At 33.9% G+C, this 19,034-nt stretch overlaps 1 protein-coding gene across 5 annotated transcripts in view; it reads right to left on the bottom strand.

Annotated features, from left to right (window-relative positions):
- LOC114338965 (GTP-binding protein 1) overlaps positions 1-19,034 on the bottom strand; it is a 71,794-nt gene that overhangs the window by 16,107 nt on the left and 36,653 nt on the right. For all 5 annotated transcript variants that reach the window (XM_050644158.1, XM_050644163.1, XM_050644159.1 and 2 more), the window contains exon 8: positions 2,044-2,226. In XM_050644158.1, the coding sequence (XP_050500115.1) occupies positions 2,044-2,226 (183 nt within the window). The remainder of the gene's footprint in view (positions 1-2,043; positions 2,227-19,034) is intronic.

Below are 19,034 nucleotides of genomic sequence, written 5' to 3'. Positions count from 1 at the left end.
AGTGTACGAAAATTTTTGGGAGACACACCTGCATACCAAGTCACCTAGGGCTCGATAACACGGAAAGAGTCCCACCAGAGCTCAATCCTTTTGATACCCTAGGTATCTGGGATGAGTCACTTTCCCCTTAGAGGGAGTGTGAGCCGCATGGCTAAATCGGGATAATAACCCCTACTTACAATACTAAAAATAAATTAACCTATTTTTTTAATCCCTCCACATTTTCAAAATCGGTTGAAAATCTCTCATTTAGATATATACAATGAAAATAGGGAAGTACCTTAAAGATATACTAGAGAGATATTGACAAGGCAAACGTTAATACAGTGTCAAGACGTAATTAACGGAAGATATAACTGTCAAGAGAGTTATCGGAAATGTTCTGGGGCGGGGTTTAATACTGTAATTGTTTTTTTATTGAAAAATGAATTTGGATATTGAGCAGGTTGACATGCATTTTAATTTTAATAATTTAACCAACCATAAATATAAATAATCACTATAAAAATAATATAAAATATCTAAATAACTAATATCCTAAGCACAAAAAGTAGTCTATTGTAGACAAAATAAGATAGACAGAGAGGCAGCGCTAAAAAATCTCTTTGAATTTACCAAAGCTAAATTTTTGACAGTTGATTACTGTGATTGTATAGAGAAACATAATGCGGTCGGTCAAGCGAAACGTAGAACAGGGGTTACTGAGAGTGTATCAAAGTTTCTTTCCTACGAAGGTAATTAAATCCATTTACTAAGGCCGAAAATCAGTTCACACATTCTAAATTGAATATAAATAAAAGTTATTATAGTCGGTCAACTGTATGACGGGACAGAGCCGATCGGTCGGCCCCAATGAATGTACAGGGTTATTCACTATATTTTGACAGAATTAGAAAAAAATGTAAAATACAAAAGATATTCGATTTTTAAATTACGATTTTTTGGCATATATATCGTACTAGTGACGTCATCCATCTAGGCGTGATGACGTAATCGACTATTTTTTTAAATGAGAATAGGGGTCGTGAGCTAGCTCATTTGAAAGGTTATTCAATTCTCTATGTAGTACTATAAACATTAAGATCATTATTTATACAGGGTGTACAAAAAAATTTTGAATTATTAATTAAACAATTAATTTAACTAAAAAAAAAATTTTTGGACACCCTGTATAATTAATCATGTTAATGTTTATATTACTGAATAGGGAATTGAATAACCTTTCAAATGAGCTACCACTCGACCCCTATTCCCATTTAAAAAATAGTCGTTTATGGTTTAAAATAGTTTAAAAAATTACGTCATCATGCCCAAATGGATGACGTCACTAGTACGATATATATGTCAAAAAATCATAATTTAAAAATCGAATAACTTTTGTATTTTACATTTTTTTTCTAATTCTGTAAATAAAGCAGTTTACAATAGGGTCAAAATATAGTGAATAAGCCTGTACATTCACTGGGGCCGACCGACCAGCTCTGTCCCGTCATACAGCTGACCGACTGTATGGTGCATTCCACCAACATACGACTGTTTTGGATTATCGCGACAACGAATATTTCAGTGTGCAACATAAGAAGTACGAAAGTAAATGGCTCTAATAATTATTCCAATAAACAGCAATATAATTTTCAATTAATTTTCGTTCTTCATATTTTGCACAATAAAATATTTCCTGCCTCTTGGACTAAGAACACATGTGTTTCTCAACACAGGAAACAAGGTGATTCACAGTTTTTAGTTTATAAAATTTGTATTCTATAAATTATTTTTATGTTTCATCCCAAATGTCAAATTAGCGTTTAACGTTATTACCGTCCCTTATTTCGACCTAAATAGCGGGAGGCGTTAATCCGGTATTAACCTAACATTCACTCTGCGCTTGCGTAAGTGTCAAAATTCGTACATTCTGCTATTAGCGTGCGATAAAAATGCACTTGTGATATCTCTCTATTCCCTATAGAGATGGGTTATTTATAATTTAACAATTTAAAATAGGGAAGTACCTTGAAACAGCACTCCCTAAAAGATACACCTTACCTTCTTAAGTGCGAAACTAGCAGTTTGTCCTGCTCGAACTTCTTTGACAGCCATCCTCTTCCTATGAATACTTTTTACAGCAATTTGTTGAAAACGTCCCAACGGATCTGGACCTAGCATGAGGATATCGTTTAGTTTTATCACACCTTTTAATGTAGTACCAGAAACCACAGTACCAACGCCCTAAGAAAAAAAAATAAATCATATTACACTTGCATTTGATAATTTGATATCTATTGTATAAAAATGAATCCCTATTTCTTTATGTCAAGAGAAGTACTTTACCGTCATTCATTTTTTTTTGTTTTTTAATACTGTGTAAAACGTTCTTATGGAAAGAAAATTACACGGTTAATTAAACAATTTCTAACAACTTAAGGAATATTTAAGGTACTAGTACATTTTAGAAGACCCAAAATAATCATTTTTTTCAAGAATTTTTTTTTCAAAACATTTATTAAAAATTAACATAAAGCTTATCACATATTAATATACAGGGTGTCCAGAAACTCTTCCGACAAACGAAGACAGGAGCTTCCTCAGAAAATTTTAAGACAATTTAACCCAATTCACCTAGTCCAAAAATGCTTCCTAAGGGAGCTAGAGCTATTTGAAGATGGCATCTGGTACATAATTAGTTTTTCTTAAATACCTCCAGAACGCTTCTATTTAGAAAAACGAAAACAGGTACGCTTATTGATCTTCCAGAGATAAATGGATTCCATTAATTACGAATTTCTAGTACCGGTCATGGGCGCCCGTTTTGGGTAGGGCAGCTGGTATTTTATCGCATAACTTTTTTGTATTTAACTTCTAAGCATTTTTGACACTGGATTATTAAATTGTGAGGCATTCTAGTTTAAAATTTTTCGTTTATTGAATTTGAAAAAATTTTGAAAATTGTTTTCAAAAAAAGACGGTGTATTTTACTTATTTAAAGCAAGAATAACTTTTATTACTAGAATACCTCATAATTTAATTATCAAGTGTCAAAAATGCTTAAAAATTAAAGACAAAAATTAAGCGATAAAATAACCGTTGACCTACTCAAAACGGACACATATGACCGGTACTAGAATTTTGCAACTAAAGAAATCGATTAATCTCTGGAAGATAAATAAACGCACCAGTTTTCGTGTTTCTAAACGGTTTTTATTTGAAATTTTTTTTTCAAAATCAACACGACGAAAAAATTTCAAATCGACTTTTCTAGAAAACGGTGCATCCTACCGGCTTAAAGCAAGAATACCTTTTAGTACTAGAATACCTTGCAATTTAATAATCCAGTATAAAAAATACTTAGAAGTTAAAGATAAAAAAATTATACGATAAAATAACATTTGCCCTACCCAGAACGGGCGCCAATGACCGGTACTAGAAATTCGTAATTAATGTAGTTGATTTATCTATGGAAGATAAATAAGTTTACCAGTTTTCGTTTTTCTAAATAGAAGCGTTCTGGAGATATTTAAGAAAAACTAATTATAAGACGCCATCTTCAAAGAGCTCTACTCCCTTAGGAAGCATTTTCGGACTAGGTGAATTGGGTTAAATTGTCTTAAAATTATCTCAAGAATCTCCAGTCTTCGTTTTTCGGGAGAGTTTCTGGACACCCTGTATAACTCTTAGAGAGAAAAAAAGATATATCTTTTTTGATTTATGCACGCACACTAATATTGTACAGGGCGCAAAACTCGAGGACTCGAAAAATGATGGCGGACTGTTAATCTCAGGGTTGTGATATCTGAAACAAAAAAATCGTACGGCATTTGAAAAAGGAAGGTTTCTTACGTAACAATTTGACCAAAAAATAAAAAATTTATATTTTTTAACCATGAAAAACTAAAGAAAAACGGGCGATTTTTTCATAAAATTTTTTCAAATATCCGTAAATTTTTTTCCGGAATTTTTCACTAACGGTGGTAAATTGTCACGTAAGAAACCTTCCTTTTTCAAATGCCGTACGATTTTTTTGTTTCAGAGATCCCAAATGCTGAGATTAACTGTCCGCCATCGGAACTACTTTTTTTCGAGCCCTCGACTTTGGCGCCCTCTACAGTATTAGTGTACATGCATAAATGAAAAAAGATATATTTTTTATATTCTCTAAGAGTTAGTGTTGTTCTGAAGCTAAATAGTAAATTAGTAAATCAGTAACATATCGAGTTAGTACATATTTAGTATTTTAGTATTATTTAAAATTTAAAATATCAAGTCAGAATTTGTTATTAGTTTTGAGAGTAAACTAAATGTAAACCCAAATACTTACGATGTCGGGATAGTATCACGAGGTTTTTCCTGGTTTTCCCTCGTGATTTACTATAGGTTTGTTCGTAGTACGATCCAATCGATCAGCAACCGTTGCCAACCATCAGACGCATGCGCAGTGAACAGTTAGCGTTGCGCAGTTAACAGTTAGCGTTCGTAGACTACGAACGCGCATGCGTCTGATGGTTGGCAACGGTTGCTGATCGTTCTACGAACAAACCTTATGGAATCTCTAACACGAGAGTTTCAGTGCAACCGTTGCATTTGGTTGTCTTTTTAAAATCTCGGTAAAATTCTCGCGTTAGAGATTCCATAGTAAATCACGAGGGAAAACCAGGAAAAAACCTCGTGAATACTATCCCGACATCGTAAGTATTTGGTCTTACATTTAATTTACCTTCAAAAAACTAATACCAAATTCTGACTTTAATATGTTTAAATTATAAATAATATTAATAATACATAGATATACAATAAGTAATACTAAAATATAAAATTTGTACTAACTCGATATGTTATTGATTTACTAATCGTGGTATTTTCTTTCTATTGACTTCCTCTTTCTATTTATTGAAGGTAAATTAAATGTAAGACCAAATACTTACAATGTCGGGATAGTATCACGAGGTTTTTTCCTGGTTTTCCCTCGTGATTTACTATGGAATCTCTAACGCGAGAATTTTACTGTCATCGTTGCATTTGGTTGTCTTTTTAAAGACAGATCACATGCTATGATTTTTTGTGGCGGATATTCTTGAGTTGGGATTGATTTCATGTAATCGAATGAACTATCTTTTAGTAAAGTCGTCCCAGGAACGCAACTCATCAATATTGGCAATATCATTTTAAAGTCGTCTACTTTAAAATGTATAATACGTGTCTGAATTGCCGATATAAATGAGTCAGATTAAATAAATTATTAGAAGAATTTTTTACTAAGCAACAACATTTTTGTTTATTTAGTATTATTTTGTATTTTGACAACGACACCCGACTTAAGCGTCGAAACGTTAATAAAATCATTTTTAGGTAAAATTGTGGCTTATTTCCCATTTGAATATAATTGACTCTAAGAGTTAGATATTAACATGTAAAAAGATTTATGTTCATTTTTAATAAATGTTATGAGAAAAAAAAACTTTAAAAAATGCTTTTTTTTTGTCTTCTAAAGTGTACTAGTGCCTTAAATTTCGAGTGTTTTCACTCTTCACACAAACAGTCTTCTTCTTCTAAGGCACTACAGCCCAAATTGAGCCTTGGCCTCCTTTATTTTTTGCCTCCACCATTTTTTGTCTGTGGCTGCTCTTCTCCATACACAGACTCCTAGATTGTGTTTAACAGTCACCAAGATTCAAATGTACTATACCCTGTTTTTAAACCAGGAGGAGTAAACTCAAAAGGCAGATTCACAACCAATAATGTCACTAGAAAAATTACCAGATTCATCTTCTTTTTTGGTTCATCATGTCGGCGTTCTAAGGTAATCCATAAACTGTTAGTTTATAAAGGCAGACTAAAAATCAAAAAATTCGTGACACTATCAAAAACGAAGGCACAATATTGTAATACTCATAGGCGCGCTAAATGTTACCATATCAGTCAGTTCATTTCTTGTTATAGATAATCGATTTTGGTAATTCAAATGTGACACAAAATCTAGACATGGGATAAAAAAGTTTATTTGAAGAAAGTGTATTTTTTTGTTCATCTGAATGGCTCACTGTGGTTCCAAATGCCGAAAAGGTATGAACCTTTAAAAGCGTATATTGTTCATACACTTCATAATTACTTTCGTACCTAAGGGTTTTTGGCATCGCTGATTACGAATCTGACATTATTTTTTTGAAAAACAAAATGGCGCATCCAATTTGGCCGAAAGAAATTCGAAAATTTTATTTTAAACGCATATTTTTTTGAAATGGTGTATTATAGGTAAGTAAGGGACTTTTACAATATTCAGAACCAGAACCTATTGCTTACGTACAACCGCCCATACATACGCAACAATCGCCAGAATCATGTAATATGCGTCATTTCACACTTTTGTATTCAAACAACTCCCAGCAATGCAAAGGCAGCTAAAACAATGTGATTCTGTATCTTCTGACTGTACATTTTGAGATTAATAAACATTAATCGCAAAATGATGTACTTTTTGAATGCATTTTTACGAAATTTTGATTATTTCAAACATATTTTTACTGTTTATTTATTAACAAATTTTATGCATTTACTGTTATCAAATCTTTAGTCAACTTTTATCTTACATTAATATATACTTTAAAAAGAAGAATCTACTTTACAGCAATAAAATTGATAAACCACAAAACGCTTTACAGCGATTTTAATATAAGCGTTCTTTTTGACTTTCACTGCCCGCCAAAATAAAGTAGTGCATGGCTCACTTGTCCGGGAGTTATGAATAAGACTAGATCCAGTCTTATCCTTATACATGCGTATAACGACTCTATAATAGTATGAGAAAACAACTGTAAGCATGAAAATCCCTAAATAGGGACTTTTTATTTTACCTCATGACCACGTTTTCAGCATTTGGAACCATTGTGAACCACAATAATCTAATTTGATTATGTGCACATTATTATTATAAAACTCAACCTCGTTTTTTACTGGATTTTTAATCATCTATGGTTTGTTTTTAAACCAAGAGGAGTGATTCAAATTCACCGCGCTGTAATGCTTGTTTGTAATTGGTCCAATCTCAGGCAAGTTTACTCCACTGTTCACCAAACACCAACCCCCACTACACCCCCTGAAGGTGGGGTGGGGGGTAACTTTAAAATATCAAATGGAAACCCCTAGTTTTTCTTGCAGATTTGGATTCGTTACGTAAAAGTAAGCAACGTTTATTCAAGACATTTTTTCGAACTATGGATAGATGGCGCTTCAATTGGAAAAAACGATTTTTCCTGATACCATAGGTAAATTATAGAAACGGTCTAATATCTCGAGAAATACACTTCCAAATGAGAAACCAAAAAAGAGGTTTTTAATAGTTTTCGAAAACCTATCGATAAACACCAAACATGACCCTCTAACCCACCCCCTGGAGATGGGGTGGGGGGTAAATTTAAAATCTTAAATAGCAACCCCCACTTTTTATTGCAGATTCGAATTCGTCATGAAAAATGAAACAACATTTATTCGAAACATTTTTTAAAATTGCTGATAGATGGCGCTGATAAATCGTATTTTTCCAATTAAAGCGCCATCTATCAACAATTCTAAAAAATGTTTCGAATAAATGTTGCTTAATTTTTCATTACGAATCCGAATCTGTAATAAAAAGTGGGGGTTGCTATTTAAGATTTTAAAGTTACCCCCCACCCCACCTCCAGGTGGTGGTTGGAGGGTCATGTTTAGTGTTATTCGATAGGTTTTCGAAAAGTATTAAAAACTCTTTTTTTTTTGTTTCTCATTTGGAAGTGTATTTCTCGAGATATTGGACCGTTTGTATAATTTACCTATGGTATCAGCGTTGACTGATAAATACGGAAAGATACGAAAGCCTATGCATTATTTTGTTGTCTTTAAAACCTGCCCGTATAGTGGCGCGCCTAGCTTAAATTTGTTGGAACTAGCCTTAGAGGGAAGTGTAAAATTCTCCCTACTCAAGAAACTAGCCAAGAACACGCGATTATTTTACGTGGCCCGTATTCAAAATTTTAACGCAGCAGTCACTATCATATTAATCTGTATTAATTTTTTTTTGCTTTTGTTTCTGCAAAAATGTTGAAAATATAAATTGATTATAGACTTTTTTTCACTAGTTCATTTCTCAAAAAATAGTACGTTTTTAGACGGATTTTCGCAAATAACTTAAAAAGGAGGTATTTCACCAAAAAAACGTTCATAGCAAAAATACAGCTTATCAAAAAGTGAAAAAAATGTTTTATATAAATATGACATATGAAGTCGTAGACCCAGTAAAAGCAGAGTTGTAGCTAATAAAAAGTAGGTTCTTATTATTTGTCAAATTCAAAATTGAATATTTCTACATGAAATAACCAAAAAATTAAGAATTTTTCGGGGAAAACTCATCATAACTTTTTTAAAAAGTTTAAAAACAGCTTTATTTTTTTTTGAGTTTCTAGTATCAGAAGTAAACAAGTTGCGCACAAAATAAAGTTGATCCCTTTTTTTGTAAAAAAAATCTAAAAATCACCTCCTAATTAGCATCTCAAATGAAATTAATCAGTAGCGCTTCATAAGTTACTTTATGTATGTAATGCTTATAGAGGATCTGTAAGTATCAGTTCAAAGTGCTTATTTTTGAAAGGCTGTAGTTAAAAGGGCTTCAATGAGTCACTATTAACGAGTATATGCAAATTCGGAACAGCCATATCTTAACCAATTTTTATATTACAGAAAAACAAAATATTCAGAAAAGCAAAACACTTTGGGATATTTCGTATCACTGATAAATTAGAAAGTTATTTTTAAAAAAAGGCATTTTTTCAAAATAAAAAAAATAGGTACTGTAAAACTAAATTTACGATGAAACTTACAGATCATATTATAAATAATACATAAGTAAAGTCACTTGTGAAGCGGTAACAATAATTTGATTTTATTCGTCTTGAGGGGCCAAACGAAAAATACAAACAACTTTTTTTCTTTTTAAATCGTGTTCTGTTGTGATTTATAGCAAATTTATAGCATCTCTTTCGAAATAAAAATTTTATGAAGTTCCCTTTTAGAGGGTGACTTTGACGATTTTTTAAAACTATCTTTTACAAAAAAGGACCAACTTTATTTTCAGCGTAACGTGCTTACTTTAATGCTAGAACTTTTTTCAAAACAAAAACAAAGCTTTTTTAAACACTTCAAAAATTTGCGATGAGTTTTACCAGAAATGTGCTTCATTTTTTGGTTATTTCACGTTGAAATATTCGATTTGTAAATATTCGAGTATAAAGACTTTATACAGACATTTTTTTAAAAATTTTTATAAACTATATTTTTATTGAATACTTTTTTCGATCAAATACTTACTTATTGTGTTATTTTCGTAAAACCGTCTAACGTGTTTTTTTTTTGTTAAAAAACGAACATAATATTCACTCGCAAATAACTCGAAAAGTATTAGCTTAGTGAAAAAACTCAATAGAACAAAACTTGCTACAATTAATCAGTTTATCCACTTGATAGATACTAGATAGTATTAGACTTATTGATATTATAGCTACCTAGCCTTATACAATAATGAAGTAGAGGGCTAAAGAAGAATGTTGCAGTTTTTGCTGTGGAACTCTGAGAACATCATTTGGAAAAAAATTAATAAAAATATATATATATAAAAAATTATTAAAAAAAAATACAAAAATAATTATTTATTAGTAGAATTGTTTGTTATATTAGTATTAGTTTTAGGATAAGATACGAAAAAATGACTAATAAAATAAAAAATAGTAAAATTGGCGAATGGATTTAGTGTCCGCAGTCATATAAACCCAAACAAACAACAACAAGCCTTATACAAAATGGATTTAGAAAGTCCACATCTACATTAGACAACCTAGTGGATATTGAATCTGTAATTCATGGGTCATTTGGTTGTGATCAAGTATGTTTGGCTTATGGCTATCTTTTATTTTATTTTATAACGCGTGCCATTTGGGGATTAGATATTAGAATTCTATTAAGTTGGTCAATTCCAGGAAATATAAAATTTATTAGTAATTTCCTATATAGACGAAACTTATTCGAATAGATAACGTTCTTTTTTATTCAAAAATCCAATTAAACGACATTCCTCAATGGTCTACTCGTTGCACTTTTCCTTATTGCCATCAATGACATCTCTAAATCCCTTAACCCACTAGTCATTTAGAAATTAGAGAATTGGTCAAACACTACTGGCCTAGAATTTTCTCCCACTAAAACGAAAACAATAATCTTCAGTAAAACTCCAAAGAAGCACATTAGAGGTACTACCAAAAATCTACCTAAAGAATTTCATCTTCTACTTTTTCTTTTATATAGGCAGTACTGCCTGTTTTTCTTCAACGGTTCCTTTCATTCTGTCTATAAATTGTCATTCCATCTTTTCCTTGGGTGTCCTATACTTCTTCGGCCTAACGGTGACTTGTCCCTGGCTATTCTTACTATCCTTGATTCAGACGTCCTGCTTATGTGTTGATTCCACTCTTCTTTTCTATTCTTTACCCAGCTATTTATATTGTCTACCCCACATATGCATCTGATTTCCTCACTTCTTACCCTGTCCCGTAGTCCTTTTCCAGCAATCCTTCTTAAGATCTTCATTTCACTAGTAGTAGTTGAGACACGATCGAAGCAACATCGAATCTCTTTAATAACCGAATCAACCGAATCAACGTATTAATATTTGATATTTGTTGTGATTTCATTTTACTAAAAAGTGTCTAAAAAGTGATTTGCAATTAGTGTTTTGGAACAGGTATATTAGAATTTTTAATTGCTTGCTAATTACAAGAATTCATAAAGTAAGGTAACACATTCCAGTCTGTTTTTTTTTGTTTCTTGTTCTTTTTAAAGTATTTGGAGGAACATAAGCGTATCGTTAGCTGTATTTTCGGAAATATGCCGTCAAATTTAATATGTTCTTGCTGCAGCAAATCATACAAACCAAATTTAATGTTAAAATGCTCTGTGTGTACTAAAGTATTTAGACATACTTGTGTTAACATTAGTGCAAATGAGCTTAAACTGATTAATGATGAAGAGAAGGGATGTGACTGGTCTTGCATAAATTGTAGACAAATTGGTAATCAGATTAAGGACTTAAAATCATTAATTCTCTCACTTCAGGCTGAAATACAAGCCCTAAAAAATGATAACCAGATTTTGAAATCTTCTTCGAACCCACTAGAAATGGAAGAAATAATACAAGAAATCAACGAACGAAATAAAAGAAAACGAAATGTTATTTTCTTTGGTGTGCCGGAACAGGATCAACAACTATCTGAGGATCATCGTAAGAATAGCGATAAGTCTGAAGTTCAAAAAATAATCTCAAGCGTAAGTCCTAATGTGAATACTGCCAACATTAAGCTCTTCAGACTTGGGCAAGTTAACCAAGGGCGAATTCGACCAATTAAGGTCATATTAGATGATGAAAATGATGTATTTGCTTTAATACGGCAAGCTAAATTTCTAAGAAATGGGAACTACAAAAATGTGTCAATGTCATTTGATCGAACTAGAAATCAAATTAATTATTACAACAATGTAAAGGTTGAACTAAACAACATGAATGCGAGTGGAAATGGATCTTTCAAAATCAAGTATATGAATGGTATACCCAAGGTAGTGCCTTTAAACCAATAGAGCCCGACAGTGTTGTAGGATGTGAACTTATATGTTATTACCAAAATGTACGTGGTCTTAACTCTAAAGTTTCAGAGTTTTATACTAGTGTAAGTGAGGGTGAATATGACATTATTGCTTTAAGTGAGACCTGGTTGAACAAGGATGTGTCCAGTCTAGAGTTGTTTCCTGATCAATACGATGTGTATAGAAAGGATCGAAAATTTGATGTTGTAGATAAAACCACTGGGGGAGGCGTCTTATTAGCGCTGAAGACGGAGATTAAATCGTCTGTTATCGATGTATCCACATACGATCTACAGTTTCCCCTAATCGATATGTTAGCTGTAAAATGTTGTGTTGGTTATAGAAAATTTTATGTTTTAGTTCTTTATATTATTGATAAATTAAGTTCTGAAGACTTCGAATATTTTTTTGAATGTTTAGAACAACTGGATATATTTAATGAAACCATTGTTATATTAGGTGACTTCAATGTACCCAAGTTTGTAGATCAAAGCAGATTAGATATAAAAACATCAACTGTATTAGATTTTTTAAGTTTATTTAATTTAGTTCAATACAATGATGTGCCTAATAACTTAGGTCGATTGTTGGATTTAGTAATGTCATCAGAGAAATGTGATATTATTCATGATGATTCTTCACTGGTTAAAGAAGATGGTCATCATCCTGCACTTATGATAAGGATTAATAATTTGGGAAAAAAGGAAATTAGGTTTTTACCAAATTCTAATTCGAAAATGTATAATTTTCGGAAAGCAAATTTCACTTCTCTGTATTCTGAACTATTACAAACTAATTGGGACTTTTTAGATAATTACGATGATGTAAATATAGCATTAAAGCAATTTTATAATATATTGTATACAATAGTTGATAGATATGTTCCGGTATACAAAAATTATAAACATAAGTATCCAAATTGGTATCACTCAGATATTATTAAAAATATTAAACTCAAAGCCAAAAACCGTCAAAAGTATAGAAAAACAGGAAACGAAATATATCACATAGAATTTAAAAGATTGCGCAAAGTTATTAAACAGCAAATTAAAACTGCATATAACAATTACATTGAAAACATTCAAGACAGTATTACCATTGAAACAAAATCATTTTGGTCTTATGTACATACTAAAAATAAGTCATCGCGAATTCCAGGTGAAATGTGCTATGAGGGAAATACTTTTGATAATCCCCAGGATATTGTCAACGCTTCTAAAACATTTTTTGAAAAAGTATATGTATCTACTGACAATAATGAACCAGAGGACATCAGCGTTCAGGGTTTTAATTTACCAACCATTAATTTTTTGAAATTTGAAGAAAATGAAATTCTGGAAGCTTTTAAAAGATTAAAAAATAAAATGACGACTGGTCCAGATAATATTCCAGCATTTCTAGTTAAAGATTGTACACGAATATTTGTCAAACCGCTTCAAAAACTGTTTAACTTGTCTTTGGAAACTGGAAAATATCCTGAAATATGGAAAGAGTCAAAAGTATGTCCTATATTTAAAAATGGAGTTAAATCTGATATATCTAATTACAGACCTGTCTCTCTGTTGTGTAACTTCTCAAAGATTTTCGAGATTGTTCTGTATAATCGTATATATCCGTGTGTTCGCGGCTATATTGCACCTTTTCAACACGGATTCATAGAAAAACGATCTACCGTCACAAACCTGGTAGTGATGACACAATTTATTTCTGAAGTATTAGATGAACAAGGACAAATTGATGTCGTATATACAGATTTCTCGAAGGCATTTGATAAGGTGGTTCATCCGTATTTATTATCCAAGTTATCAAATTTAGGATTTTCTGTTAATTTAATTAAATTCTTTGGTAGTTATTTAATAGGAAGGAGACAGTATGTATTCTATAATGGCTTTAAGTCAGATTTAATTCTGTCTAAGTCTGGTGTTCCGCAAGGCTCCAATCTAGGACCGTTATTATTTTTACTGTATATTAATGATTTGTTTCAAGAAATTAACTGTAAAAAATTGTGTTTTGCGGACGACTTGAAAATTTTCTGTAAGATCGACACTATTGGCGATTGTTTAGAACTTCAGCGTAACTTAACTGCTATTGATACATGGTGTACTAATAACAAACTACTATTAAATTCTGCAAAATGTAAAGTAGTGAGTTTTTGCAGGAAATTGACGACAGTTAACTTTAACTATATAATTCAGAACTCTGTTTTGGAAAAATGTAATAGCCTCAAAGACTTAGGTGTCATTTTTGACTGCAAGTTAACTTTCAATTTGCATATTGAACAAAAAGTTTCTGAAGCTATGAGAATGTACGGTTTCATTATTAGGAATTGCAGAAACTTCACCAACATAACACCAATAAAATTATTATACTATTCTCTAGTACGTCCAAAATTAGAATATTGCAGTATAGTTTGGTATCCTAAATATAATTGTTATACAAAAGATATTGAAAAAGTACAGAGAAAACTTATAAAATATCTGATATTTAAAATTGATGGAATCTATCCTAACCGTGGATGTGATAATAATACATTATGTTGTAGAGTTGACATGGTTAGTTTAGAATTAAGGAGAGAAATTAGTTCATTAACATTTTTGTATAAATTATTACATAACAGTATTGACTGTAGTGATTTATTAGCACAAATTAATTTCAACGTTCCTCGAGTTAGATCTAGATCAAACGTTTTATTTAAGTGTCCAAGAGCAAGAACAAATATATTAGTTAAATCGCCTCTTTTTGTCATGTGTAAGAATTAGTATTTGCAATTATTGTGATATTTTTTCGTGCTCACTTAATGATTTGTTAAAAATGGCTTCTCTTTACTTAGATTAGGTCTCTACTATTACTTTGTAGATGTTATACTAATGAATTATGTGATTATTTTTTTTCTGTATTTGTCCTATAAATGGGAAACTGTTGGGCAATAAAGCTATTATCCAGACTTAGCCATACGGCTCACACTCCCTCTAAGGGGAAAATTGACTCATCCCAGATACCTACGGTATCAAAAGGATTGAGCTCTGGTGGGACTCTTTCCGTGTTATCGAGCCCTAGGTGACTTGGTATGCTGGAGTTTCTCCCAGAAATTTTCGTACGCATCTGGCCGTCGCGAGTAGTACAGCTTTCTGCATGGTCTTATAAAGGTGTTCATTTAGACCGAGCTTTTTTATGCTTTCGAGGAAGGTCTTCGGAATGACTCCAGTAGTAGACATAATAATCGGTATCGTCTGGGTACTTTGCATTCTCCATTGCCTTCGTATTTGAATTTCCAGATCTCTGTACTTGGCGATCTTTTCAGTAAATTTACTACGTAGATTATTGTTGTTAGGTATCGCCACATCAATGAGTGTTGTTTGTCTTGTTAATTTATTAACTAGTACGAGATCTGGTCTATTATGTGCCACTGTTTGGTCCGTGAGCACAGTGCGGTCCCAGTATAGCTTGTAGTTGCCATCCTCAAGCATACTCTCGGGGACGTATTGATAATACGGGAGATGGTCCGTTTGGAGAAGTCCCAGCTTGATAGCTATCTCTTGATGGAGGATTTTTCCCACTGCGTCATGCCGTTCCTTGTATTCAGTTGCAGCAAATGCCTGGCAGCCCCCTGTAAGATGTTGGATGGTTTCTTGGGCTTGACATCCATATCGGCATCTGTCGTTTTTAACCTGAGGGTCTTTGATGATATATTTCAGGTAATTTCTGGTTGGTATAACCTGATCCTGAATGGCCAGTAATGAACCCTCCGTTTCAGGGAACATCTTTCCTGATGTCAACCAATAGTTCGACGCTGTATTGTCGACATAGTCTTGGCTGACCTCATTGGGATGTCGCCCGTGCAGAGGTTTACCCATCCAGGTGCGCATTTTTTCGTCTTTAGTGAGGTGGTTTATGCGCATTTCTGGTTCCCTCAGTTTGATCGGTGTTGTGTCATCTACTGCGCAAATAGCGCGATGTAGAGTAGATGTCTCAGCTTGCATCTGAAAATAAGATCTTAAATTAGCAATTTGTTTATCTAATTGCTCACCTATATCCATAAGCCCTCTTCCTCCTAGATTCCGTGGTAATGTCGTTCTTTCTACTGCACTTTTAGGATGGTGTTTTTGTGCCTTTGTGAGGTGTGTTCGTACTTTTCGCTGAAGATTTTCTATATCTGTTTTTGTCCACTTAACAATACCAAATGAATAGCTAAGCGCGGAACAAGCGTAGGTGTTTAGTGCTTTAAACAAATTTTTACTGTTAAGCTGTGAACGAAGCAGCTGTTTTATCCTTCGTATAAACTCAGTAGTTATCTCAGTTTTCATTTGCTTATGGTCAATTTTCCGCGCCTGCTTTACTCCAAGATATTTGTATATATCGTTTTCACCCATGGCCTCGATGTTCTGGCCATTTTGCATATCGAATCCACCGGGCTGTATCTTTCCTCTGACTATATTTAAAACGCGGCACTTGTCTAGTCCAAATTGCATATTAATATCATTAGAGAATGTTTCTACTGTTTTTAGCATTTCTTCTAGATTGTCTCGAGTAGAAGCCATTAATTTCAAATCATCCATATACAACAGATGATTAAGCTTCGCTACTACAGTATTGTTGTTTTTAATGCTAAAACCTGAGTCAGTGGAATTTAATAGCTGTGATAGAGGGTTCATAGCCAAACAGAACCATAATGGACTCAGCGAGTCTCCTTGAAACAGGCCCCGGTTGATTGCGATATTTTCCGTTTCTATATTGTTTTCACCAGGTATTTGGAGGTGAATTTTAGTCTTCCAACTTGTCATTATATGCCTTAAAAAAGTCACTATGTTATCATCGACTTTGTATATTCTCAATATATCTATAAGCCATTCATGCGGCACTGAATCAAAGGCCTTTTTGTAGTCAATAAAGGCAGTAAAGAGGTTCCTTTTTTTTGGTGAATGCCTGGTTAGAAATGACTGAGTCGATGATCAGTTGTTCTTTGCAACCCATAGAACCCTTAGCGCATCCTTTCTGTTGAGGCTCTATGATATTGTTTAGAGCACAGTGTTGGTAGATACGCCGGGTTATACAGGATGTAACCAATTTATACAAAGTTGGAAGACAAGTAATTGGGCGGTACTTGGCTGGATCTTGGGTGTTATTTTGATCCTTCGGTATTAAATAAGTGGTTCCCTGAGTTAGAAATGATGGTATTTCCTGCGGGTTAGAAACAACATGATTAATTAATGTTAACAAGCACTCATGAGCACTCCAAAACTTCTTAAGCCAGAAGTTCTGAACTCCGTCTGGTCCAGGAGATTTCCAGTTATGAAGCTCTTTGATGATATTTGAGACCTCATCGGTATTGAATGGTTCGTAATTAGCTGTGACATAGTGGCGACTGTTGTGCGTCGTATCTTCTATCCAGCCAGCATTGTTGTTAAGAGCAGTTGGTGTGGAAAGTTGATTTCCCCAAAACTCATGAATCTCTTCTAGGCTTGGGTAAGACTTGTCGACACTTTCTACGGTGGAATTGAGTTTTCGGTAGAACGCCTTCTCAGAGTTCTCAAAAAGTGCATTGTCACATTTTCGGTTGTTACTAACTTTATACCTTCTCAATCGACCTGAATAGACGGAGAGTTTTTGTTTTAATGTATCCAGACACTGTTGGGCTGTGTTATTTTCTGGATCATATCTCGCGTGTCCTGCAGTGCTCCGCATTATTTCTTCAGCTCTCTTAATGACTTTTCTACTTGTTACACCTCTTATATATTCTGTTACTTGACCAATATCCCTACGCAGTAATTCAATTTTTCCGAGAAGTCTTTTTTCCCCAGGAGCAGTTCTGTTACAAGTCCTTCCGTTATTAGTACCCCGTCGTGTTCTGATCTTAACGCCCATTACATTAGCAATTGCTGTTGCTGCAAGATTAGCATATGCAGATATTCCAATGAGTGGGCTTCTACGACATAGCTGGGTAGGACTTCAGTGTTCACAATTTGTAACAGCGCACCTAGTTTCTTACAAGAGTTTATTCGTGGTAGCGGTGGTCTGCTAAGTGGATTTGTTCCATTAAACTCTTGTACAGCACGAGCCATTTCGTTTGCTAGACTATCGCGCAACTCGTTGTTTTCCTGCTCTGTATTGTCAGGTTGAGTTTCTGTTATAGGAATCTCAGGAATCTGCTCATCAAGAATTGCATTAGGGACTTGATCTATAACTAGCTCTTGGTTATTAATTTCCCGTTCGACTTCGCTTTTGATCGTATTGCGTCTAGTCTCTGGGATAAGGTTGTTTCTTATGATTACCCGGTATTGATCTGATACTCTTTGCTCCGATACTTGAATATCTGGGTACTCCCTGCAGAATTCGGCATACAGCTGTTGTCTGTAGCCGATAGTTTCTTGACCGAGGTTTGTCACCTTAAAATAGAAGCGCAAAATGCTTTCGTTAATGGACACAGTCCATTTCATGCGCTGCCTCGGTCGTCCCGCTTGAGTGAGCGCCGGCTGATGTTCCAGCGCAGCACCTTCAGCGAGTGGAGCTCTTGCTGTTGTTTGGCTCGCTTGTGGTTGTTGTTGTTGTTGGGCTGTAGCTGTTTGTGTGACAGGGGCCCGCCTCCTCAACACCCTGCCACCGACGTCCCGCATGCTGTCACGTCCAGCGCCGGCTCCAGACGTGCCCTGGCGATCCCCAGGCAGCGATCCTAAACATAAACCATAATTCTCCATATTAATGGGTGTGCATTTTATACCTACTGCCAGGTGTCAGTTTTTGTTCCACGGCAAGTATCCCTGCTACTCTCTGGGTACTGGCGCTACGAATACCCAGAAAGCATCCCCCATTCGCAGGGGGCCGCGCCTGATAGAAGAACTGACAAAAAACTCCCACAGGAAAAAACTAGGTAAGCTATTATTATTATTATTATTATTATTTCGTTGGTCTCCAGACGTCTTTGTATTTTGCTTGCATCTGGTCTTGTTTCGGCATTGTAAGTCATAACTGGTCTAATAACTTCAGCCAAATGACTTATATATTCGGTCCTTTGTTTCCACTCTAAGGTGTTTGTTTTTCCAAATTGTGTCGTTTAGGCATCCGGCAGTTCTACTGGCTTTAATTATTAGTCTTTAACCTCTTCTTCGATATTATTGTCGGCTGCTAGATTAATTCCCAGGTATTTACTTTTATTGTCTAAGTCCAATTTGCATCTTATTGGTTCTTTGGATATTACTAAGCTTTTTGTTTTTTGGGCTGATATTTTCATATTCATTTCTTTTGCGTTAATGTTGAATTCGTGCAGTAATCTTTGTAGGTCGTCTTTGCACTCTGCTACTAACACGGAGTCATCAGCGTAACAGAGTATTTTTATCTCTTTATCGCCCATTTTTTGCCCTCTTTTTTTCTTTACTTGTTTTATTATTGCA

Source organism: Diabrotica virgifera, chromosome 2, assembly GCF_917563875.1.
Source record: "Diabrotica virgifera virgifera chromosome 2, PGI_DIABVI_V3a".
NCBI classification, from domain to species: domain Eukaryota; kingdom Metazoa; phylum Arthropoda; class Insecta; order Coleoptera; family Chrysomelidae; genus Diabrotica; species Diabrotica virgifera.
This window is presented reverse-complemented; position numbering and strand designations above follow the sequence as displayed.